The sequence below is a fragment of the Parathielavia appendiculata genome (genome assembly GCF_033297405.1).
Source record: "Parathielavia appendiculata strain CBS 731.68 unplaced genomic scaffold N657scaffold_1, whole genome shotgun sequence".
Classification (NCBI taxonomy): domain Eukaryota; kingdom Fungi; phylum Ascomycota; class Sordariomycetes; order Sordariales; family Chaetomiaceae; genus Parathielavia; species Parathielavia appendiculata.
In genome coordinates this window covers 362201-389851 of record NW_026944220.1, presented here as the reverse complement: position 1 = coordinate 389851, position 27651 = coordinate 362201, and the positions used below count along the sequence as shown (strand labels likewise).

Below are 27651 nucleotides of genomic sequence, written 5' to 3'. Positions count from 1 at the left end.
GGAATGTTGGTTACTAAAGTGGGGAAATCTTCAAGAACAAGCGTAAAGGAACGGAGAGAATGGAGGTTTCATAATAAAGTGGGAGCGAGTAAGCATAGCGATGGCATTGGGGATCTAGAAAATGGGAAGCAGGAAAACCCATTTCACGGGACAACAAGTCTAGTTTTTCAGGCTCAGTCGGGGGAGCGCACACCTGGCCCGGTTTGGGTAAGTTCCTCAGACACGAGTACAGCAGGATTTATAGGTTATACCATTCATATTTCGACTGCCCGCTCCGGCAGTGCTGGCGACACACGAGACCCCATTCCTGACCGGTCGCCTCTACCTCCTTGGCTCAGAAGACACCCGGTCTAGGTTGAACGCAGCGCTGATCAGGGCCAGATGGCTGAAGGCCTGGGGCGTGTTGCCGAGCTGCTCGCCGCTGCGCGAGATCTCTTCGGAGAACATCATCAGGTGGTTCGAGAAGCTGAGCATGTTCTCGAACAGGTTGATGGCGCGCACCAGGTACTTGGGCTCGTAGACGGACGCCCGCGTCATGGCTTCGACCAGCCAGAAGGTACACATGCTGAAGGCGCCCTCGCGCCCGCCGACACCTGCGGAAAGGGCAGGACATATCAGTTGGCTGAGAGTTCGTTCGAAAGACACAAACACAGACACACACACATGGTTTGAAAGTACAGGGGGGGTTGTTGGCTTACCATCTTCTGTCACCTCCGTGTCGTATCGGTACACCAATCCCGTACTGGTCAAGCCGCCCTTCTCTGGAGGCAGCATGATGCGGTCCATGGTGTTGAGGAACCTCGGGTCGTTGGGCGAGATGAAGAAGACGAGCGGGGCAATCAAGATGGACGAGTCGAGAATGGTACGGCTCTCGTAGCTCTGCACGAAGCACTTCATGTCCTTGTTGTAGGCCTTCTCCATGATCTCCTCGTACAGGCCGTCCCTCGCGGCAAGCCACTTGGCCCGGTTGGGGCAGGGAAAGTTGCGCTTGTCGGCCAGGCGCAGGCCCCGGTCAAAGGCGACCCACAGCATGATCTTGGAGTAGGTGAAGTTCTGCTTGTTGTTGCGCACCTCCCAGATGGACATGTCGGGCTGGTCCATGATTGTCAGGACGTAGTCGAGCATCTCGCGCACCCGGCACCACAGGTCCCAGTGGATGGGCTTGCCGTACTTGTTGTACAGGTAGATGCCGTCCATGAGCTCGCCGTAGATGTCAAACTGCTGATGGAAGGCGGCGCCGTTGCCGATACGCACGGGCCTGCTGCCGCGGTAGCCGTCCAGGTGCGTCAGCTCGCGCTCGGGTATGTCGGTCTCGCCGCGGATGGTGAACATGATGGGCAGGCCGCCGTCGGGCACGCGCGACTTGACGAAGCGCTCGCTGATGAACTCCATGTAGGCGTCGGCCTCCTCAGTGAAGCCCAGGCGGAGCAGGATGTAGATTGTGAAACTCGAGTCGCGCACCCACGAGAAGCGGTAGTCCCAGTTGCTTTGCCTGGGTAATTAGTGAACCCTGTTGGAGGCCGCGCAGAGTAACGGAGGAGCTGCTTACCGGACCCCGCCGATGTCTTCGGGGATGGAGAATGTCGGGGCGGCGATGATGGCGCCCGTCGGCTCGTACGTCATGAGCTTCAAGATCATGAGGCTCCTCGACACGACCTCGCGCCAGCGGCCCTTATACTTGCTCTTGGAGATCCAGTTGTACCAGTATGTCTGGGTGTCGTGTTGCTGGGTGTCGAGTATGACACTGGTGATGTTCTCGGTAACGTGGTTGTCAATGTCGTTGCGGATGACGAACGAGACGGCCTGGCCCTCGCGAACGTCGATGCTCGCTACGACGCCCTCGCCGAGCATGCCGGGCTTCCGAATCTTCTTGAAGCGGACAATGGGCCAGTGGTCGTCGCTATGTTCGCCGCTATCAAGGCTAACATCGAGCTGGAGCTTGGTGTTCTTGCTGTGAAAGGTGGCTGTTTTGCTCGTAGGGCTGTGTGGCATGGTCTCCTCCTGGAGAATCGTGGTGGTGTGCGGCTCCATGGCATACTCAAAGGCAGGGAAGATCTCAACGTCTAGTTTCCGGTGCGGGCCGTCAGCTTCATTCCCTTTCTTTCTCTCAGAGCCGGGGGCTAAACTGACCCAGCTGGAGACGGCCACGAATGCACTCAACACGACGAACCAGCCACTGCTTGAGTTCCTCCTGGATGCTGGTCATCTCGCGGTAGGCGCTCTGCTTTGGTCCCTTGGAGATGACCGAAGCATTCTTGGGGCGCGGGAAGAAGTCGACGAGGTCGACCACTCCATCTTCGTGGATGTAGCGGGTTTGCAGGATGTTAGACGAAGGGAGATACTGCTGCTTGGTCGTACACCTGATATCCGATGACGGGTGGATGCTGAAGTAGCCCCCTTTATCCTTGTCTAGGAGCCGGCAGAAGACAGAGGGCGAGTCGAATTCGGGCCTGCAGAGTGTTGGTAATGATCGATGTTGGGTGTGCAGCATGAAGCTGGTCATGTTCCTAGCGTGTGACTTGGCTGGAGAGATTAAAAGGAAAGAAAAGGGAGGAAGGAACGGATAGAATGGGAGTAAAGTCTCTCCTTTCCCTTCTTCCCTTTCCCTCTTCATCCCGTTCACAGCTCTCTTTTCATCTCCTTTCTCTTCTTGTTTCACTTCCTTCCGCTTGTTGATCCTACCATATGACACACTGACAAGTATGGTCGGATTGTAAGGCACGGCACACTTACCAACACATGAAGTCAACACTGCCGTCCATGCCAACCAGGGCACAGGTTCTCATGTTGCCAATCAACCCATAGTTCTCAATGGGAAGATAACCCGTGCCATGCCTCCGCATGTTGCTGTCATTCTGGGTTGAGCACTGGCCTGCCATGGTGAGAGACACGGTCGGTGGTTGAGGTTTAGATGCCGTATTTGTGAGGAAAGCGTGATAGCTGAAGTGTGTTTGGATGAACACGGAGGGTGGGGAGACAGGCCAATGGGAAGATGACGCCAACAAGAGGAGGGGAGATCTGTCTATCCAGTTTTGACTTGTCGAGCTGGGACCCAGATCACCGGGAAATCTAGCAAGATCTGGGAAAGAATTGAAGAGCTGTACGGATATTTAGGGTATTTGACTCTCTCCTTTCTACACATTATCAGGCGACTCGCCGGGCCCATATGTTGGAAATTCACCATCACCCCGCATTCTCCTGAGCCAGCCGTCTTCTGGGCTTCATCTCTGCACGTCCCTGGGGATATGGATGCAGCAAGCAGGACACTTCAGGTACACGAATGCGATGCCTGAGTCAGCACCCGGTGCCATGCTCAGCGTTATGCTGGAATTACGTGACGTCTGTAAGTGGGGGAATGCCAATCCAAGAGCCATGACGCAGCACACTGCGACCTTAGTAATCGCTGGACAGGCCCCGTAGCGGAGTTGCATTCCCAAGTCTGATCAGAGGGGTCATATCGGCCACCTGCTGCTACCAATACTTCGTCCGGTCCGAAGACTCAGGTATCTGAGGATTGGTTTCTATCTATTTAGAGTGTTTTTGAAGCTACCTCAAGCTTGCCAACAGAGGCAGGATAGGAAGCAAGTTGTGGACATATTCGGTTCAGAGAGGGACGCCGAACAGACTTCAGCATCCTTCATCAGCTGGGCAGCTTTGAGGTTGGGTGTCTTGTTGGTCAATGTGATCACGCCAAGTTTGGTAGTTTTGGCAGAGGCTTGGTCAAGGTCTTGAAGAAGGATAGGCGATTTTCTTGAGAGAAAAAGAACAGCAACAGAGCGAGGAAAAAACCGATGAAGAATATGTTAGAAGAGTGAAAAGGTGAGTGTTTGATCTTCTATCCAATAGAGACAATAACCCGAATATAATGAGGTAGGCATCTCCATCTCTTCAGGTGTAAATTCGAACTTCCAGGTTGAACTTCAAATTCCATCTCCGATTGCTTCGCAGGATTAGGTGGTCCTTAGACCGAGGTCAGCCGTTTCTCATTGACACCTGAGGCCCGAGCAATCTTTCTCGACGCTGAAAATTTTGCCATGGCGTCAAAAAACAGAAGCTGGAACAAGGCTCTGTGAAGCCGTTCCAGCACAGCTCAATACACGATTTGTTATGGCAGTGAAACAACAGATCGGGACACAAGAGACCCGGCAACGTATTCGTAAGGATATCCGTACATGTATTATGTAACTCGTCCCAGCCTGACGGCGCCTTGGCCTGCCGCAACGCTCAGCTGGGTCTTGGCCCACAGCGCTGGTCATCCGGCACGCCAAATCCAATCCAAGGCCAATCCAGTGCCGTCTCGTGCCTCTACATCTCCACCGCTCATCTTGACCTCCCTGGCTTGACCTTGCCGAGGGGCGCCGCCAAAGCCCTGTGCAATTGGACCAAGAATCCAAGATGTGTTGATGAGGCCTCGCCTCCCCGCCCAACAATGTCGTTCCTTCCCCCATCCAACACCCCAGGTCCCAGTCCTCTTGCGTCCTCCAACACAGAAGCCGATTTGATTTCTTCGCGACCCTCAGACCCAGTTCCTGAGTTGCTACCCCCATCACCAGGACACGCGAAAGCAGCGGTCAGCGGATCCGAGACTCGAGAGGTATCTGCTGTACCCCAGTGCTCCGGAGCGGATCCGGCGCCCGACGACATTGAGATGGATCCCGTGGCGCCATCGGGGCATCGTCGCCGGCGAAGCAGTCTCATCAATCCCGCCAATGCTTCAAACAGTCGGCAGCGGTCTCCCAGAGCGACATCACAGTCAATTCGGACTCCTGCCGCCGTGGATGACGAGGACAAGATCGTCGAGGAGAGCAGCGGCGAGGAATCCCTGCGGCCGGGCGAGGTGCTAGATGAGGAGGACACGACGGAGGAAGATCTCCATGACGACGAGGAGACGGGCCTGACGGGCAAAGACAGGCGGAGGAAGAGGCGAAAGAGAAGGCGGAACCAGCTGATCGACCAGCGCATCGTCAAAGATGATATATCACCGGAGGAAAAGAAGCAGGCGGATCTTACCGTTGTCAGGCGGCTGCTGATCAACGGCGCTCTCATCGGGCTGTGGTACTTTTTCTCGTTATTGATATCCTTGGTATGGACACAAGGCCTGCGTCCCTGCCCTTCACGCCAAACCTGCTGACTCTGCCACTAGTACAACAAATGGATGTTTTCACCCGACAAGCTCAACTTCCGCTTTCCTATGTTCACCACCGCCGTGCATTTTCTCGTGCAGTTTTCGCTAGCTTCATTGATATTGCTCCTCTTTCCCTCGCTGAGGCCGAAGAACGGCCACAGGTCCGACCTGGGCCAGTCAAGGCATGGGCCGGAGCCAGCACGGCCCGTCATGACCAAGATGTTCTACCTCACGAGGATCGGGCCGTGCGGCGTCGCGACCGGCCTCGACATTGGCTTGGGCAACACGTCACTCCAGTTCATCACCCTCACCTTCTACAGTGAGTGCACCTAGCGGAGCCTTTAATAACCCCGGGCCCCCACGTCTAACATTACCGATAGCAATGTGCAAATCCTCCTCCCTCGCCTTCGTCCTTCTCTTCGCCTTCCTTTTCCGCCTCGAAACCCCGACCTGGAAGCTCGTAGGCATCATCGCGACCATGACCCTGGGGGTCGTCATGATGGTCGCGGGCGAGGTCGAGTTCAAGTTCAGCGGCTTCGTGCTCGTCATCTCGGCCGCCTTCTTCTCGGGCTTTCGCTGGGGGTTGACGCAGATTCTGCTGCTCCGCAACCCGGCGACATCCAACCCTTTCTCGAGCATCTTCTTCCTCGCGCCCGTCATGTTTTTAACCTTGATCTGCATCGCCGTCCCCGTCGAGGGCGCCGGAGCGCTGCTCACGGGGCTGCGGCGCATCGCCGACGAAAAGGGCGCGCTCGTCGCCCCGCTCATCATCGTCTTCCCCGGCATAATCGCGTTTCTCATGACCGCCTCCGAGTTTGCGCTGCTGCAGCGCACCTCGGTCGTGACGCTGTCGATCGCGGGCATCTTCAAGGAGGCCGTCACCATCCTGGCGGCCGCGGTCGTGTTTGGCGACACCATGACGGCGGTCAACGTCGTCGGGCTGGTGGTCACGCTGGCGGCCATCGCCGCGTACAACTGGATCAAGATTAGCAAGATGCGGAGCGAGGTGCAGACGGACGTGCACCGCGGGCACCTGGCCGCCGCCGAGGCGGTGCTGCCCGGGGGTAGCAGCAGCAGCAACAGCGTGAGTGATGGGGAGGATGGCCATGGTGAGGATGCCGACTTATTGAGGGGTAGCGTGGATAACGATGAGGTTTTGTTTACGGCGGATGGCGGCGATGTGGTCGCGGGGCCAGGGCCGGCACTAGTACATGGGAGGGTTGATGGTACGGTCCCCAGAGAGGGAAGGACGGATTGAGAGGCGTTTGCATGTGCGATTCGAGTGGCATACTGTCATCTTGTGATACCCGCGTAACCTGTGTATCTTCATATTCTTGTTTTGGAACCTGTATTGGAAAGGGCGAGCGAGCAACAACAAACACGGCATCAGGGAGGAACACATCACGGCGCATCGACTCGCATGATAGAATCTAAACTTGCTTATCTTGTCCTGACATAACTCTTTGCAATGCCATATCAATGCTCGGCATCGCAGCGACTGCCGCATAGGCGGTCTGTCCGACTTGCATGGCCGCGCCGATGGCCCAACTATCTCAAGGGACATTGCAGTGCGCGGTGGTAGACGAGGGTTCTCGAGTCCCAAACCCAATACGCTCCACTCAGCCTGAGAGCCATTGAAAGCGCTAAACACATCGGCCTCACTCAGCCAAGCAACTTCAAACCGCCCTTCATCTTTTGACCCGGCTTGGTGATGCCGGCGCCTGCCATCGGACCCAGATGCGGCTCGTACGCCCCCGCACCATCCGTCCCCGCGCCCATGCCACTGCCGCTCTTGTTCCCCCCGCTCTTCTTGTTGTTCTTGCCCTTGCGGTCTTCGTTGACCACAGCCGGTTTGATCTCCGTCTTGGCCTTGCGCACGACCACGGGATGGCTCTGGATGTACTTGCCGTTCATCGCCTTAGCCGCCTGAAAGAAATCCTCCGGGTCGCTAAAGCTGACGAAGCCGAACCCTTTGCTCTTGGTCGTGCGTTTGTCGCGGACGACCTTGGCCTTTTGCACGCTCTTCCAGCGCGAGAAAGCCTTGAGGAGGGAGTCGTCGGTCGTCTCGCCCGCCAGGTTGCCGACGAACAGGCGCAGGTGCGAGGGGTCCCACTCGAGTAGCGAATCGTCTTGCCACTTCTTGCCGCCGCCTTCGCGGTAAACCGTCTTTTTCTTTCCGCTGGCGTCAACGGCTGCCGCGCTGGCGTCGGCTGCCTCTGCGGTGGTGCCGGCTTGTGAGGCGCCAACCGGGGTGCCTGTGCCTGCGCGGCCACTGGTCATGGCTGCTTTGTTGTTGGCCGGATCGTTTAGGTCTTTTGGCATGTATGCGCTCTGCCACTGGGCTATCTGCGCCGCCTCGTCTGGGTCGTAGCTGACAGCCACCCCGGTGCTGGGGGCTGGAAAGGGGTTTCGGATTTGAGGTGGTGTTGAATAGCTGCCTGTGACCGGGGCGCTGTAGTAGGGCGTTTGTTGCGGGTATTGTTGTAGTGTGTAGTTGTTGTACGAAGCTCCTTGGCCATAGGCCCCACTGCCAGCACCTACGGCGGGTGCTGAAGGTTTACCCACGTAGGGCGACGCAGTAGGAGGGGCGCCATAGCTGACGGGTGTTGGGAAGGGCCCGTACCCGGGGTACGACGGAGTGGGCGCTGTGTAGCCCGGGGCTGAGACTGCTGCGGGAGCTACCGGAGCCGGCGAAAAAGCGGGTTTGAAGCCGGAAAGTTTGCTGACGGGCGGGCGTGGCGGGAGTGGTGAATTCGATGGCTTCGCAACACCTGGAGGACCCGGGTACGGCATGATGAATTTCTTGCGCCCAACCTAACAAGGGGAAATTGTACTCGCAGGAAAGCGCGCTGTAGCTGTGACGTACCTGTGAGCCCAGTCCGGCGGGTAGCTATGCTCATGCAACCTTACAACCGAGTTGCCTGGCTCACGAAAAAGGTGGAAATTGGTAAGGTAGCAGTTGTGTTTTTGCGATGATGTTAGGCTGGTGGCGCGTGGAGGCGCCTCATGCTTCAGGCGAAGCAGTTCTTCATTCAAAGCGCCTCAAAGCGCCACAAAGCTAAGGCCGGGGAGTGGCTGGAGAGTGGCTTCCACATTGTCAACTTGATGTGGCGGTGCGATCTCGTCCGTATAAGAGTGTCATTACGTCATCTATATTTTTCTGCCCATCCCTCAACTCCGAGAGAACTTCGAGTTGAGCTTTGCGAGATCTAAGGCACCTTAATCATGGACCGCTGAGGTCCAATGTCTCAGCCACACTGTATGTTGATTCACAGCCATGGATTACGGGCTTCTTATTATCCTTCGAAGGCTTGCTGCCAAGCTGTAATCGATCCTCCGAACAGCAATACCAAGCTCTCCGAACATGGAGGGGCAGTCAGCGAGATCGGTGACGGACAACAATCGGAGGTAGAGACATTTTTTTTTTGTTACGCGCTCCATCTCGTCATGGTTCCCAATTGGCGGACACAAATAAGCCTGAAATCATTAGCTCCAGATGCCATGGCTCAACTGCGTGAATTTGCTAGTGTAAGCAATTGTGTCGGCCTTGAATGGCGGCCTCCGTCTTTGGTGGGGAATCAAGGTGAACAGATGTCAGTCCATGTTCCCAATGATGTGCCCCCACTCCAGTTCGCATCCTCATCATGGCTCATATCGGACTCGACATTCGGGGTTGGGGTATCGTAACGTGGACGGGCTCTTTCGCAAAACAAAAGTGTAACTCCGAAGTATCCGCGGAGACAGGCTAGTCGAAATTGGCCGGTTAGGATATGCATACATCAAAAATAGGAAGACTTGGGCGAGGCTTGATAAGAATCGGACTGTCAAGACGCCAAGGAACATTGTCCCTCTGTACTGTCATAAATACCTTGAGGAAGCTGCCGGATCTGATGAGCCTGACGGGCGGCACCCGCAACCGGAAATGTTCAAAAAAAAGACGTCGACGACCTGCCAGGCTGTGCCATGCTCACTGGACGGCGTCGGGCTTCGAAACCAACAGATCCTCAACTCGAGGCACTTTGCGTCGGACAACGGCGAAAGGGGCGCCAAAGAGCTCTGTATGCTGACATTCTCAACAATATGGACCTGAACTCGGGGTAGGTCGTACCGGGGAAGAATCGAAAACCGCTCTTGGCGGCAAATCGAAGCTCCAGGACTGGACCGGCTGCCAAAACCCACCCTCTCTTTCTGGGGTCCGCTATACAATACAGGTTCATGAGCTCACGGGGCGCGATGGAATTGATCACCAGCAGTCCGGGAGCAAGAGCTTGGAAGACCAGAGCATGCAAAGAAGTGTATTGATGAAGCTGTTGTTGTCAGAAGAAGCACGGTGTAGGAGCCGCCAAGAGAGTCTGAATAATGAGTTTGAAACAAACGACCCAGGTAGCTTTTAAGCTTGCTCTACATATCCGTAACTTCCCTCCCAAGGCATGCATGAGTCAGCCCCGCGCTTCCTGTTACTGTGGGCAACCTGGTGGAGGAGGGTGGGAAGTGGCTCCCACTCCGCGCACCCCTCATCGAAACTCCCAAGCCCCTCGCTTCCCATTTAATAAAACTGACGTTGCCATCCTTCGATTTTCCCTCATCTCTGTCGCAACACTCCCAGTTTCCGCAAGCTGAGAAGCTTTCAGTTAGCCCTCGCTTCAGTAACACCAAACATCTCGACGACATCACCCAGCAGTTCACAATGTCCGGCGCAGTGTAAGTACCATTACCCGCCTTCATCAGTTGCCCCTCCTCGCATTCTTGGGCTCGATTTCCAACCCCTCCGCGAGTCGGGGGAATCGCAATTGCAATGCAAAGCCCGCAGCGGCCAACAAGCCGGCTGCGATCCTGGCGACATGCTTTCCTGATATACCACCTACTGAGTTCCCTCCAGCGCCCGCCTAGCCAGCATCAATGTTGGCGGAGCACTGCGGGCTAGCTCGTCCTCGTTGCAGTCCCAGGAAAATGCTAACAGTGTTGCAAGCGCTGATATCGGCCTCATCGGCCTGGCCGTCATGTAAGTTGCTGCTACTCCCCGCGCCTGGCGCTGCTGTCCTGCCGATAGGAAGCTGACAGTATCGTGCAGGGGCCAGAACCTGATCATGAATATGGCCGACCATGGCTACACCGTCTGCGCCTTCAACCGCACCGTGTCCAAGGTTGACGCTTTCCTTGCCAACGAGGCCAAGGGCAAGTCGATCGTTGGTGCCCACTCGGTTGAGGAGTTCGTCTCCAAGCTCAAGCGGCCTCGCCGGGTCATGCTTCTCGTCCAGGCTGGCAAGCCTGTCGACGACTGGATCGAGACCTTGCTGCCCCTCCTCGAGGCTGGCGACATCATCATTGACGGCGGAAACTCGCACTTCCCCGACTCCAACCGGAGGACAAAGTACCTCGCTGGCAAGGGCATTCGCTTCGTCGGCTCCGGTGTTTCCGGTGGTGAGGAGGGTGCCCGCTACGGCCCCTCTCTGATGCCTGGTGGCAACGAGGAGGCCTGGGAGCACATCAAGGACATCTTCCAGAGCATCGCGGCCAAGAGCGACGGTGAGGCCTGCTGCGAGTGGGTTGGCGACGAGGGTGCTGGCCACTACGTCAAGATGGTGCACAACGGTATCGAGTACGGTGATATGCAGCTCATCTGCGAGGTATGTAACCCCTTGTAACCCGTTGTGTGGAACGGTTGAATTGACACAGGTGGAACAGGCGTACGACATCATGAAGCGTGGTCTGGGCATGGAGAACAAGGAGATCGGTGATGTTTTCGCCACGTGGAACAAGGGCGTTCTGGACTCCTTCCTGATTGAGATCACCCGGGATATCATGTACTTCAACGACGACGACGGCACCCCTCTCGTCGAGAAAATCCTTGACAAGGCCGGCCAGAAGGGCACTGGCAAGTGGACTGCGGTCAACGCCCTGGACCTGGGCATGCCCGTTACTCTCATTGCCGAGGCTGTCCTGGCTCGTTGCCTGTCTGGCATCAAGGAGCAGCGTGTCAAGGCATCGACCAAGCTCGAGTTTGTTGGCCGCACCACCACCTTCGAAGGCGACAAGAACCAGTTCCTGGACGACCTCGAGCAGGCTCTCTACGCGTCCAAGATTATCTCGTACGCCCAGGGCTTCATGCTCATGCAGGAGGCTGCCAAGGAGTACAACTGGAAGCTCAACAAGCCCTCGATTGCGCTCATGTGGCGTGGTGGCTGCATCATCCGCTCCGTCTTCCTCAAGGACATCACGGCGGCTTACCGTAACAACCCCGACCTTGAGAACCTGCTGTTCGACGATTTCTTCAACAAGGCCATCCACAAGGCGCAGCCGGGCTGGAGAGACGTGGTCGCCAAGGCCGCGCTGCTCGGTATCCCGACCCCGGCCTTCTCGACGGCCCTGTCGTGGTTCGATGGTTACCGGACAAAGGACCTGCCTGCCAACCTGCTGCAGGCCCAGCGTGACTACTTCGGTGCCCACACCTTCAGGATCAAGCCCGAGGCGGCGACTGAGAAGTACCCGGAGGGCAAGGACATCCACGTCAACTGGACTGGACGGGGAGGCAACGTTTCGGCGTCGACATACCAGGCTTAAAAAAGCGAGCCGGAGCACGAGTTAATGATGGAAATCGGTTCTGGGTGGGCAGCTCATGACTTGAAAGTAAAGTAAAATGGAGCTAGAGATACATGGTCTGTTAATCTGTCCGTTCTGCTCGAGAAACATGAGCCAAACGCCGTCTGATCATCTGATGCCGATGTCATCGTGAGAAAATGATCTGGTCACGTGACTGTCAGTGCGTGAAGTGTGAACTGCCCGTAAGTCTTGGCAGGTGAGGTAGAAAGCCTAGTCGCTGACAGGTGCTGCAGCAACCTGGAGTTCAATCCAATTCGCGAAAAGCGCGACCTGCAGCAGACTTCCGCTGAACTCGCGACACCACAATTGACTACGTCGGCAGCCGGGGATTCCTCATCCCATCTTATTATTCCAGAGACAATTTGCCAGTCTGTGTCGCCGGGCGATCGCAACATTACTGGCATTATACCAAACACATTCAGCATTAGAACATCAACAAAATGGCTGAGGACCCAAGTCAGCACGTCCACAAGGACCTGGTATGTTGTTTCCCGCATCCGCGCCGAGCTGTCAATTCCTCGCCGTAATGGGAAGAAGCTAACCCGTCGCGCAACAGCTCCCCCATGTGCACCTCTTGTCTACGTTCCGATATGCATCGATGCCAAGGGTCGATTTGCCAGACGTGACTAAGTGGCTTCTGCAGGCGCCAAAAGTTGCCCGCGACACGGCCCCCTTCTACTGGACATACCTCGATTGCCCGGCCGATGGCTCCATCTTCTTGACCTGGCAGCCGACCGCTCGCCGTGGCTTTGAGTTCGCCAGCGATGGATATGTGTGGGCGGGGCCCGAGGTGTGCTATGGCCAGAACGCAGGCAATGGCTTGGTATGACATCGTATCTCAGGAGAAGGCTCCGGTGCACGGGGCGCCCTGGCTGATTGTGCACTACAGGTACTGGAGATCTATTTCCAGAGGACCGGCTACCGCATGGGTGAGCAGTTTGCGGTCCACTCGAGACGGCGCTTCCGACTCTGCCCCCCATCAGCGCCGGTCCCAAATCTCCCCCAAGTCGACCCCAATCTCTGGATCGTTCACTATGGGCCAGCCGAGAAGTCCGACAGACTGCCTGCCAATGCGATTGGCATTCCGCCCCAGATGCAGCCGATTCTGAGCTTCCGTCAACACCTGTTCCAGATGGGCCAGATTGTTCGCAAGGAGTTTATGCTGTCGGATCGGGTGAACTGGCCCCAGATTCCCTTCCCTCAGCGCGGCCAGTCAATGTATGCGCCGCCTATGCCGCAGCGCCCTGTCCCTCAGGCTATGGCTTATCCTCCGCACGGTGGTCCAGCAATAGGACCCACACCTAAGAGGAGGGCGGGGCATCCGCCGCCGGGCCATCAAGGCCAGATGATGGGTGCGGGCTACCAAAGCAACGAGACGGCGTTTGACGACGAGGAGGACATCTCGCGTGGCGATATGTTTGACCATCTCACGCCGCGCGAATTGAGCATGGCTCGGTACCAGCAAAATCACGAGTGGATGGAGGAGATTTTGTCCTCGCCGTACCGTATCGGCCAGATTGAGCCTGCGGATATCGGTTTAGGGAAGAAAGGGGAGCTCGCCTCACTTACCGAGGGCATCTTTGAAGCCCCAGGCGCCGACGCACTAGCTTCCGGTCCCAGAAAGCCATACACTGGCGCCCTCGATGAGGGCTTGGCAGACCAGTTCCGCAAGCGAGTACAAGCTCGGAACGAAGCCATGAGGGCCGAGATTGACCAGCTCAAGGCGCAACACTCGACTATGCTGGCGAAATTCAAGGGAAACGCTGCCATCAAGCATGCGGAACAAGAATTGCGCGCCACCACTGAAGGCACTGGTACCGAGTCCTGGCGGCTCGAGGGCAGGCTCGAAGACGACGAAGAATCCGGCAGTCAATGGAACAGGAAGACCACCTCGAGGTCGCTTGATGAGATCGTTGCCAGTGTTGAGAAGTTGATAGGCAAGCGTGCTGTGGTCGTCAACGACGTCCAGCGCATTCAGGACGGCGGCTATCAGGAGCCGGCGCCCGAACCAGAGCTTCTCCAGCCAGCACCCCAAGTGCCCGGTGCAATCAACCTATCAGACCCCATTTCACGGCAGCCATCCCAGGCAGGGTCTGGCATGATGATCGGAGATTCCGACATCGACATGGGCGGCACAGCAGCGGGCCTCCTGGACATGCACACCGGCTTCTCCTCGACCTCCACACCTCTCAACAGTTTCCCAACCCCGCAACCTCACATGTCCGCCATCGCTTCCAGTGCAGCGACTCCCTCAAACCTCAACGTCCCTTCCCCTGCCCCAGCAGCCACCTCACAACCCCCCGTCCCAGCTCAACAAGACGTCCAAATGGCCGACTCAGGACAACCCAAACACACCGACAACGCCCCAGACCAGGGCACCGGCTCCACTTCTACCCAACAACCTGCCACAGCCCAAGCAGCAGCCCCTGCTACAACAACAACGTCGGCAGGAGGCGACGCCGGCAGCAAACCCGCCTCAGCAGCCGCCACGCCCGGCGCCGGCCTGCTCGACGCGGATAACAACGATTTCAGCTCGCTGGGCGACCTGGACACGGCCGGCGATGCTTTGGCGAACTACGACCCCGGCGACGACTTGAACATGGATCTAGTGGACTCGGCTTTTGGGGACGCGTTTCACGGGGTCGAGCAGGCCGGTGGTGGTGGTGAGGAGGGGGATACGCCTGCGGGCGAGGGGATTTAGCAAGTCTCTGACCAGAACTCTGAAGCAGGTATCGGGGAGGTTAAGTACTCCCTGCCTGAGTGGTTTCAGTCTTCCGTCGAGCATGCGGCGGGTGATGAGGGGGATGGCGAGGAGGAGATTTAGCAGAACCCCAACCCGATTCCCGATCCCCCAGAAGTGTTGAATAAGGATCCACTTCTGAATCCGAAGCCATCAACGACCCCACGCAGACCACAGAGCTCCCTAAATGGCTGGAGCACCTCAGGCATGATGGGTTCCTGCAATCGAAGAGTGGTGGGAGTGTGGGCGGCGGGATTCAGTAAAGGCCCCGACCCGGATCTTTATGAGGGTATGGGACATGAACCTACGTGAGAATGTTATCAATGTCTGCCACCCTTTATTGGCAGGCAGGGTTTTTGATTTTTTTTTCAATTGTTTTTGATTAGTGTCAGGGTCTGGGTTACTACTAGGGTGTCCTTGGGCTGCTTTGAGGACGGTGGGCAGAGGAAAGAGATCAAAGTATTGTCTTGTTGTTGTATGGCAGCTTATATGGGATCAATCAGGTTGTGGCGTCCATATCGTGCTGCTTGGGAGTATGAGGTGTGCTGGGCCCTCCTGCCATATCAATGATCATCGCCCTGTGATGTGCCCATCTGGGTGCTTCTCATGCAGCGAAGTTCATAAATGATGACCCTACGGGCCGACGGAGTGGGTGGTCGCGAAACTTGGTGACGATACGTCAACCTCCCAAAGATGAGCTTGTACCATCAACCTCGTGAACATCTGGGGCAGATGAGTTAATGGCCGGCTGATCGAGATGCCATCCCGCGTCCTCATTGCGAAGTCGATAGCCACCACCTCTGGTCCTCGATGAGCATTAAGCTGAACACGGCTTGACTGGGTGGTTGATTCAGCACTGCCAATCTCACTTGGCTGCCGGTTTTGGCTGAGTTTGTAGACATCCGTCCTAAGGTACATCGGCCCGGCCTCGTGGTATCATAGCGCCTGTCAAGTCCACTTGGAGGATTTCATTCAGAGAGAACTGCCTCTTATAACACGATTGATCATGTCCTCTCGAGCAGTCATTTTCCCTGCCTGGCCGTCCCGTTTCTGATAAGCTCAAGTCCCTCAAAGCAAAACCACGCCAGAAATTGCCCAATGGAAAGACCCCCGCCAACCCTCTAGAACTTGCTGAACTTCTTGACCGACTTGCCGCTCCGGGGAAGCACGCGGAGAACGTTGAACCGCACCTGTCACCGGTCTGTCAGTTTTTCTGCTCTGTAAATTGCCGGGTAATTGTCCTGCAGAGAATCGGTTGGGAAGCCGCTGGCATATTGCAAACATACAGTCTTGCTCAGAGGCCTGCACTGGCCAACGGTAACTTGATCACCCTCCTCAACACGGAAAGCCGGCGACACGTGCGCGGCAAGGTTCTTGTGGCGTTTCTCGTACCGGTTGTACTTGGGGATGTAGTGGAGATACTCGCGGCGGATGATGAGGGTGCGGTGCATCTTGGTCGAGACGACGGTGCCGGTAAGGATACGGCCGCGGATCGAAACCATGCCGGTGAAGGGGCACTTCTTGTCTGGAGAGAGAAAACCACCAGTCAACTGCTGTTCGTCATTTCAAAACTGACTCCTCTTCTTGGGCATTCCTCCATATGTCGGCGAATCGTCGTCTTGGTTGCGTAAAATCGGAACGAGTCGATCGGCCGGGGGTATCGCGCATGGTTCGTTACGTACCGATGTACTGGCCCTCAATGGCAGCCTTCGGGGTCCGAAAACCCAGGCCAACGTCCTTGTACCATCTCCGACCGCCCTTGCCCGGCCGGGCGGACTTGACCTTGGTCTTGCTGTTGAGGAAGACTATGGGTTGCCGTCATCAGTGTCCACTCAATCGCCGATTGCTTGCTGCAATCGGATGCAGCCATTTCGAGGAAAAAACTCACTGTGCGGCTGCTTTTGGAAAGCACGCTCGCTCTGGACGGTCAGTTCGGTAGCCATCTTGTCGGTTGGGCGTGGGCCGAGATGTGCTTCTGGTCGAGGGAAGTTGTCGGTTTATCGTAGAATTTTGGTTGGAGATTATCGAATTAGGGCACAAATGGTGGCGGGTGCGCTTGAGCCACAGCTGAGTGGGGCCCCACCCTTGGCATCTTTGCAAACCAGAATCACCGTTATGCAATAAAGCATACTTACGGAGTAATGTTGCCCAGTCATGCCTCGACTCCCCTTCTTCTCGTTGCTCCTTTCCCTTCGTGTCTGCACGAGTAGCCACGTCCATGCGTTTCGATACACCGGGTTGCGGACATAGCATTGGGGCTTGATGTGCGCATTGGACCAAGTCTGAAGTGGTCACAAGCGTTTAAATTGTTGCATGCGTGAAAGACTCGGAGCATCATGGCACAATCCAACCATTCCAGTTGTTGAGGAGACCTATCCTCCAGGCTCAGATTGGGCGGGCTGCATTCCCTAGAGTTTTAAGATACTACTAACCTCCCCCGATTGTATTCAGCCTCTTGAACTCAACGTTCCGGATCCAGTTTCATCTCTCGACCTTTGATACCGTCCTTGCCGTGCCTTTGCCATGATAACCAGCACCAAGGTAAAGAGAGATCACGGGCGCGAATATGGGATGCCAGGGCCTGGAAAAGGGAGACTGAAGCTGGGGGCGGAACACCAAGGGGTAAGGCCATGCCGCTGGGGCAGGACACGCCAGGGGCTCAATAGCCGCAAGATACGCCAGGGCCGGGATGACCGAAACTGGCGGGCGGGACAAAGTTCGGCGTTTGAGCGGGTGCCTGAACTAAGATCGAAGTTGGCGGAGGGAATAACCTGCGGAACGCAGCAGGGCCCGGACGGGATGCCGAAGTTACGGGAAGCGCCGGTGCCGGAGTCACGGCAGAAAGAGGCGGGTACGCTGGGGAGGTCGGGATAGGAGGGGTTGGGAATGCCGGCACGGCCACGGTAGACTGCCAAGGGGGCAGAGGGACTTGCGACGACAGTGCGGGGCCGGCAGGGTTGGATGGTCGACCTTCCGTCTAGGAGTACCACGAGTCAGACGATCAGAGACCGATGGCAAGATGGAAGGGTTGTAGCTGTGCTTCCTGGTGTTGACAATTGGGCTGCTGCTTCTGTTGCTGTCTCTGCCGCCAGAGCTGTCCCTGCGCAGCCGACGAAGCCTTGCTCGTCTTCGACCTCTGCCGACACAGTCATGTCAGCAGCGATTCAGGGAAGGAAGAGAAGGCCCGCGAGTCACCCGACAACGCCTTCGACCTCTGCCGACACAGTCATGTCAGCAGCGATTCAGGGAAGGAAGAGAAGGCCCGCGAGTCACCCGACGGCGCCTGTTGATACGTCAAATCGCCTTCGTGGATGCCTCTACAATCCAGAATTCATGGAGTCCAGGAGACACTGAGCGAGTAAAGCTCGACTGGCTGCCACGACGGCCTGTCATTGGCGCTATATCCTGCTCATTGTCTTCGTTTGCTCATCCACGACTTTGGGGCGAGCTCCGCCACGCTTCGTAGCGCCAAAGCGGCAAATGTTGATGATGACTTGCTCCTGCCACATCAGCAAAGGTGTCTTTCTTGTACCCAACTCAACAACAAGCCCGAAAGCAGAGAGCGAACACTGGATATCTAACCGCTTCGCTTACCACCATTGTGATTCGCCTTCCAGGTGGTTGGAGAAAGGAAGAAAGGAAAGGTGTCAGTGATAGGCGGCCTCGCCATCATACTGCGAAGCCATTCACGGTGGCCGTCTCGCGACTTCTTTTAAATAACCTACCTTAGTTGTTGTCGGACGCCGGTTGAATCCGACGGCAGTCACGATCTGGCCAGAGCTACTACACTTCAGTACCTGAACATCAGGCTCAGCTACAGTTCTCCCTGGCATCGAAGGGCTCGGAGGTGGGTGTGAAGAAGGAAACGTACCGAACAAACGTGGAACTTGGGGAGTAGGGGTGATGGGTCGGAACCATGTACCACATTATTCGCACCTCCGTAATTTTTATGCCTGCATCTTCCTCGCCACCCCTCTCCTCCCATGACACAGAGCAAACTGCGCGTCAGGTAGGGAGAGGGAGGCCTGGCTTGGGCGGATAGAAAAACACTGTCACCCCTGATCAACTGTAAGTTGGACAAAGAGAGTTGGAATAGGCGTCTCTGAGATGGAGAGAAATTAAGGGGAACAAACATGGCGATTGTGAAGAGAAATGTCTATTCAAGAATCAACTCAAGCATTTACCTACAATTCTCTCAGGTGTCTCTCCTTGTTTTATGTTTTCTCCTTTCTCCTCTTCCTTCTTTTCCTCTTCTCCTCTAGCATCCTGCCTCGCTAACAGGACCAGCAGAGAGCTCACTGAGCTGAAAATAACTCCAGCGGCCTATATCAGCAAACAGGGAAAGCACCTGTCTTGTTTTAGAATAGTAATCCCAATTAGCGGGTTGAATTTTGAACTTCATCTCGCATTGCATCTGTTGTGCCAAGCCCTTTTATGATCTCAATGGTTGAGACTGTTCGACAGTGTGATCCGGATAGGTGCACGGCCCACCATTGGAATCGTGCAGCACGCTTTATTTACCGTGAATCATGGTGACCAATCGAAGCTTGCACAGCACGTAAACAGCGACCCCTCCAACGTCACTGAGCAAGCCTGTCACGACACCCCCGACGCGTCCACTTCCTTCCCAATTCCGCAACGAACTTGTCCTCGACAGCACACCCGGACATCACGGTAACCCATGGTGTGATATGGCGACTCAAAACGAAGTTACGCTTCCAGCGATGCGTCGGACACGCAAGTCCATAGGAGGCGACACTTCGACGAGAAAGACACTCGACAAGGAGAATCGGACACTCGACGTGGGCGGCGCCATGGCCGGCAGTAGGAAGAAGTCGAGAAGCAAGAGCATGGGTCCCGGAGGACTGGATGCCCTCAAGAAGAGCAACGGTAACCGCAGAGCAGTGCGTCGCCCGCTCTGGCCAAAAGCGCCCTTCAAGTTGTGGGGTTGCTGACGCTGTCCAGTCTCTTGCTGTCCCGCCTCCACGATCGATACTGAAGCCCACAATACCACTCCTCCCCGAAATACCGTCCTACAAGCCAAAGGAAACACCGGGCAGCAATGGTGGGGGGGGCGAAACCGGGGGGACTAAGATTGCCTTGCGGACCGAAGAAGAACAGCAAGCCGCTGTGCGGGAACGGGAGGAGCACGAAAGAGCCCGATTAGAGAAAGAAATCAAAGACAGGAGAGATGCAAGGCGGAAATCTCTGGCAAACCGCCGCGTCTCGTTCGCAGCAGAAGCGACGCTGCACACCTTTCACGAGGTCGAGGAAATGCAGGACTCTACCACCTCGACCGATTCAACGCGCCGAGCATATTCGATTGCTGGACAACCCTCTTCTGTGCAGCAAGATCAACAGCCAACTGCAGCCCAGCCATCCACGCCCGCAGACCACGTCGACGACCATGTGGCCGAATCCCCAGCCAAACAGAGAGACTTTCATCAGACGAAACGCCGGCGGAGCTCGGCCGCCTCGTCGATGTACGGCTCAGACGATACCGTGGCATCTTCGCTTTACGACTCAGACTTAGAGCATGCCGAGGTTCAGGCCATCGAAATGGAGGACTCCAGCGATGACGAAGATGGGACCATCATGACGGTTGAGGCTGAGGAGATGACATCGGCATCGACAGCATCAGCTGGGTCCCCGTCAGCCGGCGATACTACTGGGAGCCTAGACGAGAATCTCCGGCTGGCAGCTCGACGGGCCGTTACTCAGAGTCTCGATGAAGATGAGGAGGTTATTGAAGGCTTTGCTGGGTGGGGGAGAAAGAATTCCTCGCAGGAAAATGTCAGCCAAAGTAATACGAAGGAGAAAAATACCTCGGACGAAAAGGCTGATGATCAAGGCTCGGAAATGGACATGGACATGGATATGACCAGCGCTGTGGGGGGCATTCTGTATCCTCAACTTCCGTCTCCCGACAAGGACGATGAAGTGAATGAGGATATGTCCATGGATGTGACCACAGCGCTCGGCGGGATTCTCTCGAAAGCGAAGGCATTCTTGCGGCGCAAATCCATCAACCCTAGCTCGCAACCGGCGCCGAGTGAATTCGGAGACCAAACCATGGACTTCACTACCGCAATTGGAGGAATCCAACAGGGCGGGGTATTTGATACTAGCAACGTTGATACGGATGAAAACGAGGACATGTCCATGGAGCTCACTACCGCAGTGGGCGGCCTGCTATCCGGCTTATCCAAAGGCGATGTTCAGAACAAACGGCGGCGAACAATAGCGAAAGAAGTTGAGGACGATGACAGCACCATGATGGACATGATCGGGCCGGTTGGCCGAATCCTGCCCACCAGAGCGGAGGAGGACGACGGCGACCAGACGATGGGGATGGATATGACCATGGCTGTGGGAGGCATTATCAAATCCGCATCCACACCCGAGGCGCGATCTGCAGCCAGAAAGATTATGGAACAGGAAGCTGACGAACCTGATTATTCAATGACGACAACCGCCGAACAAGCAACAGCCCCGAAGCAACCAGCTGCTCTCATTGCGGATGAGAATGCTAGCCCTGGAATTTCGGCCTTTCAAGGCGCGGGGCTTCGTCGCACACCGCCTCGCACGGAGTCGCCAGCTGCAAGGTCACCGGGGCAATCAAGCAGTTCCCCGATGAGGCTGACCCCATCCCCCAAGAGAACCGCCATGCAAGCACGGCGCGGTCCCACGAGGACGCCTCCGTCAGTATTCGGCAGCCACTCCAGTTCGCCCATACGCAATCTCTCGTCTCCGGTCAAGACTACCCCCCGATCGCCTGCTAGGTCAAAGCTGTTCCATCAAGATCCCAGTACTGGGCTGAGTACTCCGCGGGTCGTTCTGACTCCACAAGGTCGTCGGCTATCTGGCGTTGGTGCGGACCGGCCCGGTTTAGGTTCCCCGCGCGTTGCTGAGATCTTCGACCGCAGAGAATCCATCGGAGAAGCAGCCAGGCCCTTTGTGCCAACACAGCCTGCCAACCCCCGACGGAACGTGGCCTTTACTGATCCGCGAGAGATGGAAGCTGAGATTGACAGAGAGCGTCAGGATCAACACGAGAGAGAGGACAGCAGGTTGAATATGGAACGAGAGGTCAATGGCTCACTAGACGACCGCGAGGGATCAGTCAACCTGAGGGAGATGATTCAGGGGCTTAGTCCCAAGAAAAACCCTCTCAAGGGCCGGAAGAGCATCCTTGTGGGCAGCGCGCTTGGCCTTCTTGGTAAGCGACCGGCCGAGCTCGGCGATGATGACGAGTCGGAGGAGTCGGAGGAGTCGGACGGCGTCAAGCGACTTAAGGGTCATCAGGGCAGCCCCGTCAAAAACATCAGGCTCCAGTCTCCCCCTTCGAAGGCCGAGACAACAACCGGCAGAAAGACACGACCGAGCATGAGGCCGGCGGAGCTCCTGGACGCCGACAGCGTTACGCCCACCGTGACAAGTTCGCCGCAAAGAGCTACAACACCTAAGGGACAAGGCCGATTTAGGAATGCCGATAATGACCAGCCAATGGCCACAATCGACTTCGATCATGCTGTTCCCATGGATGAAGCCGAGGCGCAATTCGAGGATGATGGAGAGCGTATTCATCTGCAAGACTTCCTGAACATGACCAGCATCCGCTTCATGGAGTTGACAACGACCAAACGGAGACACACGGTCGCGCCAGGCACCTCTAGAGAGAGCACAGCCGCTGGTGGCAAAGACGACTTGTCTTTTGAGAGATGTGTGGTGGCGGGTGCCTGTACGGTGCCCATGCTGGAGCTGTATCAGCACGTAAGTGATTTGACACCAGGGTTCAGCGTGAGGATGCTAACGAAGCCCAGTCTTGCCGCGAGTTGAAGAAGTATATTTCCGAGGGACGTCGCATCGTCCGCGAGATTGAGACGGAGACTTTCGAAGAGAACCCGCCGCTCTTCAGGGAGTATATGACGGCCTCACCGGACTTCAAGGTTCTTATGGACAACCAGTTCAAAAACGTCAAGACTCACGCACGGCTGCTGAGCAAAGCCATGTGGTACGAGTGGCGTATGAAGCTGCAGGACGGGCTCAAGGAGGGTCTTCTCAAGACGGCAGAAGGCATGGACAATGATGAGAGGCTGCTGGAGAAACAGGAAGAGCTCCTATCGTCGATCCTGCCCGACATGGTCAAGCGCCTTAAGGAGCTTGAGGGGGAGCACGTGAACCTCGAGGCTCTCGCTCAGGAGCTTGCGGACTGCGACCCCCAGGATCTTGAAGACGCTCGGGCAGAGCTTACAGCGGTGGGTGACAGCATCGCTGAGAAAGCGAGAAAGCTGGCAGAGCTCCAGCGAGAGCTGGAAGAGTCAGTCCAAGACGCCGAGACTCTCGCACAGCAAAAGCAGCATTACATCGAACAGATCAGGGAAGCTGACAAGGTCCGCGAGGAGTGCCGAGGGTGGTCTTCGGACGAGGTCAGCAAGCTCAAAGGTAAGCAGGCTGCCTACGATATGCGGACAAACATGTGCTAACACAACACCAAAATAGCCCAAACAGACGCCGTCGAAAAGAAACACGGGTGGGCCATCCGTTCCATCTCAGGGACCACCATCACGATGCGCTACAAGCGCGAGATCGAACTGGTCTTTGACCTCGCGTTGCCTCAGCGGCAGCAACGACAACAACAAGAGCAACAGCAAACCCGCTTTGTCAGCCTCCGCTACGTTGCAAAAACACCCTCGCAGTGCCCACCAGAAAAGGAGTTCTTCCTGCACCACATCCGCGGGCACCTCCTCCGCTCCCAACAACAAACCAAGGCCTCCCCCTCCTCCTCCTCCTCCTCTACTGTCACCCATCATCCCAAGCGTTTGCTCGGCATTGTCAGCTCGGCGTGGGACAGGGCTGGCGCTGTGTCGGAGCACATACGCCGGCTGAGCTTGTGTTTCCCCACCGCCGTCGTGCTGCGCACTGGTGCGCAAACGCCGGAGGAAGACGTGGGAGCCGGCACCGGCACCGGCGCTGGCGTGAGCGTCACGGCGTCGATGTTGCTGGCGCCGCTGCAGACGAGGGTCGAGGTGGTGCTTGAGTTGGGGATGGAGAGGCGGGGTGATGACGGCGGGGTGGATGTGGTGGTTTCGCCTGAGGCGAGGGTCGTGTATGGCGAGTCGTTTAATGAGGGCAAGATGAAGGAGTTTTTGGCGGGGAGGGTTTGGGGGGGTAATGGTGGTGGAAATGGAGGGGATGAGAGGGTCGGGTGGGTTGAGGCTGTTTTGGAATTGTATAAGAGGTTGTTGGTTAAGGGAAGGCAGAGGCAGTGAGCGGTTGGAGTTTGCTTTGGTGGGGAGGGAATAGCTTGGCCGTGGCATGGGACAGGGCAGGAACGGACAATCTGGGTTGGGGTGGAACTGGCTGGCTTGTTGGCGGGAATGGTTTAGGCCAAAGATACCCCGTGGGTGAATGGACTTGTATCATGATTTCAGAGTATTTTCCTTGGTTTGCAAAGCTATTTCAGCTCTTGCTCCATGAGGTGCCCCCCATGGTGGTGTGGGTGCTTGTCATCCAAATTAGAACGTGCGGCTCAAGCGTTGCCCTGGCAACCGCCCAACGTCAAGTCATGGCCATTCTCGCGCCGGATAAGGAGAGAACAAACCTAATCATCGGCTCAAACGACACAATACTAAGATAACACAGTTACTGTATTCATAATATTTTGTTGCCCCTCAACGACCATCACGAGTTGTGGTTGGTGATTGCTCATGTCTTTCGCGGTGTTGATGCGCGTAGTCGCCACACCACCCAAGTATGCCCCTTGAGAATTAATAGCGTGCTGTGCATCTGTTTGCAGAATTGTTGACCTTGGGAAATCTGCTCTCAAACTGTGCGAAACGTCTCTCAATCACTTACTTCTAGAGAGCTGTCCAGACCCAAATCAGAGCAACGAGTCTCCAGCATTGTTTCGATGCCAAGACTTTGCCCCTGATTTTCGATCTTGGTCAAAACAAAGGCAGTTGGGAAAGAGAACTCGGCGATAGCAAATGCCCTCATCATCTCCAAGAAATAAACTGACTGTTATGAGTTGATGTGTTAAGGAAGACTTGAGGGCGCACCCGTTTCGATAAAATTCCCATCAACTTCGAAGGTTGCGGGTTTGATGTTTCCACTCAAACTTGTAGACTTTGAGCTTCACAATGCAAAGAATGGAGCTACTGCTGATACTCTACAACGCCAGTGGCAAATCGCGCCAATTTTGATATGTGTGTGTCTTTTCTCGTTTGACGGGCGAGGTAACGGGGCTTCCAATGTCTGAATTCATTACGGAGACACAGTGACCCTGTGGTACACAATCAGCCCACGGTTGTCAAACGTTGATGACAATTACAGGGGCCAGTGTAAGGTAGCCGCAAAGTGGAATACAAAGTTGATCATTCCCACGTGTCTGGAGTGTCACCAGATCGCGCTGTACAGGAGAAGCTATACTATAACAGACTTGGGCAATAATAAGCATATATCAACCACCGATGGTCCTCCATCTCGTTCGTTATAAACACCAATCGCCTTGATCAGGTTTTCTTCGGGGTTGGATTGTTCCATAATAACATCGTTATTTTGTGCTCGGCGTCGAGCGTTTACCTTGGTATGACCTTGGTAACTCGAAAGGCGACCACAAGCATGACCCAAGTTCGACTCACGGCATGTTATTTTCACAAGGAGCGTATTACCCAGTCGTCCTCATCATGATAATGTCTTTATGAATGAAGGCGGTACCATCATAATCCAGGCTGGACCCCATGGCGAGCATGTTGGAACAACAAACAACAAGTGAAGTTGGTATTGACAACTCGATCCTCTGTTAGAACAGGCCAACTGTTCATTACGATGGTCTCTGTGGAGGATTCACCACCAGGTTTCTGCTCACTGCAGTGAGTCATATCACCATTGAGTCGAGGAGGGCTTCCATTCTGGAAGGGGGTTCACTCCTATTGTCTCTGTATTTCATCCAATGTTGAATAGGACCAGAAACCCGCGTCCGGAGGAAAACCTCTCCGACTTCGGCCGAGTGCAAGCCGCCATCGCCGCGGAACAGCGCGCCGTGGCCGCTAAGCGCAAGGTCAAGCCCCCGGCGTCGGTAACAAACACCCTCGTTTTGTACGCTCCACCTGCCGACGCCGCCACCACCACCATCACCGTCGCCGCCGCAGTCGACTCCCCCGACTCGGCCGCCATTCCCCAACCTCTTCCCCCTCTCTCCGCCCTTCCGACTCTTCGCGGCCTCCCCGCGCCTCCCTCCTCGCCGACCCCCGAGGAATATTGTCTCTCGCCATCGCGACTCCTCTTCCCACGGCCAAGCCCAATAACAGGAGTCGCCAGCAGCCTGCTGAGCAGTCTGGCGAGAAGATGGCCTTCCGCAAGGCCATGCAGCAAGTGGAGGAAATCCGCACCTAGCATGTGCAGCAACTCCGCGAGCACCACAGGCTGCTGGACGAGCAGCTGGCCAGCGAGCCCAACCGGGATCCCTGGCAGCTGCAACAACAGCGTTTCAGACGGCTGGAGGAGGAGAGAGGAGACCAAGAAGGAAGTCCGCCGCCGCTACGGCAAGGCCAGCAAAACCGCCATCTTGCGCGCCATCGCCCAGGCGGAAGAAGGAGCATCCCGCTCCCGTGCCGAACAAGAGGCACAACTGACCGCCGCGACCCAGACCCGCCGGTTCGCCGAGGCCGAGCTCGGGTTGGCACTTTCCGAGGAGAGCAAGGCCAAGGCTGCTTGGGAAGCCGCCCACGACGCTGTCGCCGCCAAGAGGGTCCAAGTCGAGTTGGCAATTGTCGAGGAGACGAAGGTCTACGGGCTGTTGTCGGGCATCGAACCCGACAACCTTACCACAGCCGATCAACCTGAGCCGTCTTTGACGGGGATGGTGAAGGCGGTCGTCGCTGATGAACCCGAGCCATCATTGATGGGGGAGTGGAAGGGTTGAAGCGACCCAGGCTCAGGAACCGGAGAAGGCTGCGGCCGATGAACTGGAGACGGCCACCCTTAACCCGCTCGCAGAAGAGCCGAGTCCTGAGGTGGAGCAGAACGAGACCAAGGCTGGAGCTTTCGTTGTCGCCGAACCCGAGCTTGCTTTGCAGGGGAAGGATGAGGCCGACCACGACGGCGCGGACGAATCGGAGTCCTCTTGGAGAGGACGGCTGCGGAGGATGCGACGGCGGCGGATGAATCGGAGCCGAAGGCCTCTTCGGAGGAGCAGGCAATGGTGAACGGCGCCCGTACCGTGCCGGCCGGGTCGAAAACCGAGAGCTCGCTTGAGCAGGAGGGGACCACGAACGCCGCGCCGCTCGCCAAGTCGATCCCTGAGGTGGAACAGGGGGAGGCGAACATTGAGTGAGCACCTGCCGATGAACCGGAGACGGCTGATGCCTCCGTGATGGAGCTCGCCCAGGAACTGGAGAAGGCTGAGTGCGCCCTTACGCTCGCCGATGAACCGGGGACTGTCGATGCCATGGAGGGGCTCACCCAGGAACCGGAGAAGGTTGAGCAGGACCTCGCCAAGGGACCGGAGACGGTTGACGCAATGGAAGGGCTCACCAAGGAACCGGATAAGGCAGAGCCCTCCTCCTTCGCGCAGATGAACCGATGTTCGAGGCCTCACACGAGGAGGAGAACGAGGTGAAGGATGAGATGGACACCTCCAACGCCCAGGAGGGACAAGACCAGATGCTCGTCGACGAGCCGCAGCCGTTGGCGGAGCAGGTCGCCGACAACGGGATGGCCAAGACTGGGGACCTCGCCGCCATCCAGGAACGCATTCGGGCAGCTCAAGCCCGAGCCCGATACCTCGCGGAACTTCAAGCCCCCGGCTGCAGAGTATCAAATCCCGGCCACGATGGCCGTTCAACCTCCTGCCCAGCCCGCATACCCGGCGCTGTCCGGCTGGGATGATCCGGCCCCCGACGCTCAGATCAACGACTGCTTCCGTTTTCAACGGCGTCGATCTGACCCAAGAGGTTGGGGACGGGGAGGTCGAAGCAGCAACCGGAAAAGCCACCAAGGCCGAGCTGCGACCTGAATACGCGGATTTGGCCGGCGTGCTTGACCCGGCCTTGTTTGCTCCGATCGACCTATATCTAGAGGGCGTCGACCAGACCGAGCAGGGTGGGGAGGACCAGGTCAACGCCGCACCCGAAGACGCGCCAGGGGCCGAGCCCCAGCTCGCACCGGACTGAGAGGGCTACGT

At 56.5% G+C, this 27651-nt stretch overlaps 8 protein-coding genes across 8 annotated transcripts; 5 read left to right on the top strand and 3 right to left on the bottom strand.

Annotated features, from left to right (window-relative positions):
- Positions 1 to 183: 183 nt before the first annotated feature.
- On the bottom strand, positions 184 to 2917 carry N657DRAFT_5757 (glycoside hydrolase family 15 protein). The gene is made up of 4 exons (XM_062789121.1): positions 2131 to 2917; positions 1550 to 2063; positions 699 to 1486; positions 184 to 593 (listed from the first exon to the last, which is right to left on the bottom strand). The coding sequence occupies exons 1-4, from the start codon at positions 2612 to 2614 to the stop codon at positions 322 to 324; spliced, it is 2058 nt and encodes a 685-aa protein (XP_062651928.1). The 5' UTR covers positions 2615 to 2917; the 3' UTR covers positions 184 to 321.
- Positions 2918 to 4648: 1731 nt separating this feature from the next.
- N657DRAFT_562260 (TPT-domain-containing protein) lies at positions 4649 to 6383 on the top strand (the record flags this gene model as incomplete). The annotated part of the gene is made up of 3 exons (XM_062788124.1): positions 4649 to 5083; positions 5144 to 5444; positions 5506 to 6383. 3 exons carry the CDS (start codon positions 4649 to 4651, stop codon positions 6381 to 6383), a joined length of 1614 nt encoding a protein of 537 aa, XP_062651927.1.
- Positions 6384 to 6545: 162 nt separating this feature from the next.
- N657DRAFT_638566 (RNA-binding domain-containing protein) lies at positions 6546 to 8105 on the bottom strand. Its single transcript, XM_062791618.1, has one exon. The coding sequence runs from the start codon at positions 7916 to 7918 to the stop codon at positions 6788 to 6790; it is 1131 nt and encodes a 376-aa protein (XP_062651926.1). The 5' UTR covers positions 7919 to 8105; the 3' UTR covers positions 6546 to 6787.
- Positions 8106 to 9730: 1625 nt separating this feature from the next.
- Positions 9731 to 11828, top strand: N657DRAFT_638562 (decarboxylating 6-phosphogluconate dehydrogenase). Its single transcript, XM_062791617.1, has 4 exons — positions 9731 to 9826; positions 10095 to 10127; positions 10197 to 10752; positions 10811 to 11828. Exons 1-4 carry the CDS (start codon positions 9813 to 9815, stop codon positions 11684 to 11686), a joined length of 1479 nt encoding a protein of 492 aa, XP_062651925.1. The 5' UTR covers positions 9731 to 9812; the 3' UTR covers positions 11687 to 11828.
- Positions 11829 to 12165: 337 nt separating this feature from the next.
- On the top strand, positions 12166 to 14426 carry N657DRAFT_651911 (DUF1750-domain-containing protein; the record flags this gene model as incomplete). Its single annotated transcript, XM_062794246.1, has 3 exons — positions 12166 to 12204; positions 12282 to 12548; positions 12615 to 14426. The coding sequence occupies 3 exons, from the start codon at positions 12166 to 12168 to the stop codon at positions 14424 to 14426; spliced, it is 2118 nt and encodes a 705-aa protein (XP_062651924.1).
- Positions 14427 to 15586: 1160 nt separating this feature from the next.
- Positions 15587 to 16408, bottom strand: N657DRAFT_675982 (uncharacterized protein; the record flags this gene model as incomplete). Its single annotated transcript, XM_062795861.1, has 4 exons — positions 15587 to 15655; positions 15752 to 15990; positions 16148 to 16270; positions 16354 to 16408. The coding sequence occupies 4 exons, from the start codon at positions 16406 to 16408 to the stop codon at positions 15587 to 15589; spliced, it is 486 nt and encodes a 161-aa protein (XP_062651923.1).
- A 2629-nt stretch (positions 16409 to 19037) lies between these two features.
- On the top strand, positions 19038 to 24092 carry N657DRAFT_607213 (Spc7-domain-containing protein). Its single transcript, XM_062790240.1, has 4 exons — positions 19038 to 19369; positions 19431 to 22238; positions 22289 to 22910; positions 22968 to 24092. Exons 1-4 carry the CDS (start codon positions 19157 to 19159, stop codon positions 23735 to 23737), a joined length of 4413 nt encoding a protein of 1470 aa, XP_062651922.1. The 5' UTR covers positions 19038 to 19156; the 3' UTR covers positions 23738 to 24092.
- Positions 24093 to 25295: 1203 nt separating this feature from the next.
- On the top strand, positions 25296 to 27087 carry N657DRAFT_629311 (uncharacterized protein; the record flags this gene model as incomplete). The annotated part of the gene is made up of 5 exons (XM_062790877.1): positions 25296 to 25339; positions 25437 to 26331; positions 26408 to 26518; positions 26614 to 26772; positions 26824 to 27087. The coding sequence occupies 5 exons, from the start codon at positions 25296 to 25298 to the stop codon at positions 27085 to 27087; spliced, it is 1473 nt and encodes a 490-aa protein (XP_062651921.1).
- Positions 27088 to 27651: the final 564 nt, after the last annotated feature.

What these genes read in the sequence shown, in the direction of transcription:
- N657DRAFT_5757 (XM_062789121.1), bottom strand. Translation starts at nt 2,614, where the DNA reads ATGAAGAGGGAAAGGGAAGAAGGGAAAGGAGAGACTTTACTCCCATTC. An exon ending in TCGTGGCCGTCTCCAGCTGG is followed by an intron (nt 2,064 to 2,130) that starts GTCAGTTTAGCC and finishes ACCGGAAACTAG; the next exon opens with ACGTTGAGATCTTCCCTGCC. An exon ending in GAAGACATCGGCGGGGTCCG is followed by an intron (nt 1,487 to 1,549) that starts GTAAGCAGCTCC and finishes ACCCAGGCAAAG; the next exon opens with CAACTGGGACTACCGCTTCT.
- N657DRAFT_638566 (XM_062791618.1), bottom strand. Translation starts at nt 7,918, where the DNA reads ATGCCGTACCCGGGTCCTCCAGGTGTTGCGAAGCCATCGAATTCACCA.
- N657DRAFT_638562 (XM_062791617.1), top strand. An exon ending in CTCATCGGCCTGGCCGTCAT is followed by an intron (nt 10,128 to 10,196) that starts GTAAGTTGCTGC and finishes AGTATCGTGCAG; the next exon opens with GGGCCAGAACCTGATCATGA. An exon ending in ATATGCAGCTCATCTGCGAG is followed by an intron (nt 10,753 to 10,810) that starts GTATGTAACCCC and finishes CAGGTGGAACAG; the next exon opens with GCGTACGACATCATGAAGCG.
- N657DRAFT_607213 (XM_062790240.1), top strand. Translation starts at nt 19,157, where the DNA reads ATGGCGACTCAAAACGAAGTTACGCTTCCAGCGATGCGTCGGACACGC. An exon ending in GCAACGGTAACCGCAGAGCA is followed by an intron (nt 19,370 to 19,430) that starts GTGCGTCGCCCG and finishes GACGCTGTCCAG; the next exon opens with TCTCTTGCTGTCCCGCCTCC. An exon ending in TGCTGGAGCTGTATCAGCAC is followed by an intron (nt 22,239 to 22,288) that starts GTAAGTGATTTG and finishes AACGAAGCCCAG; the next exon opens with TCTTGCCGCGAGTTGAAGAA.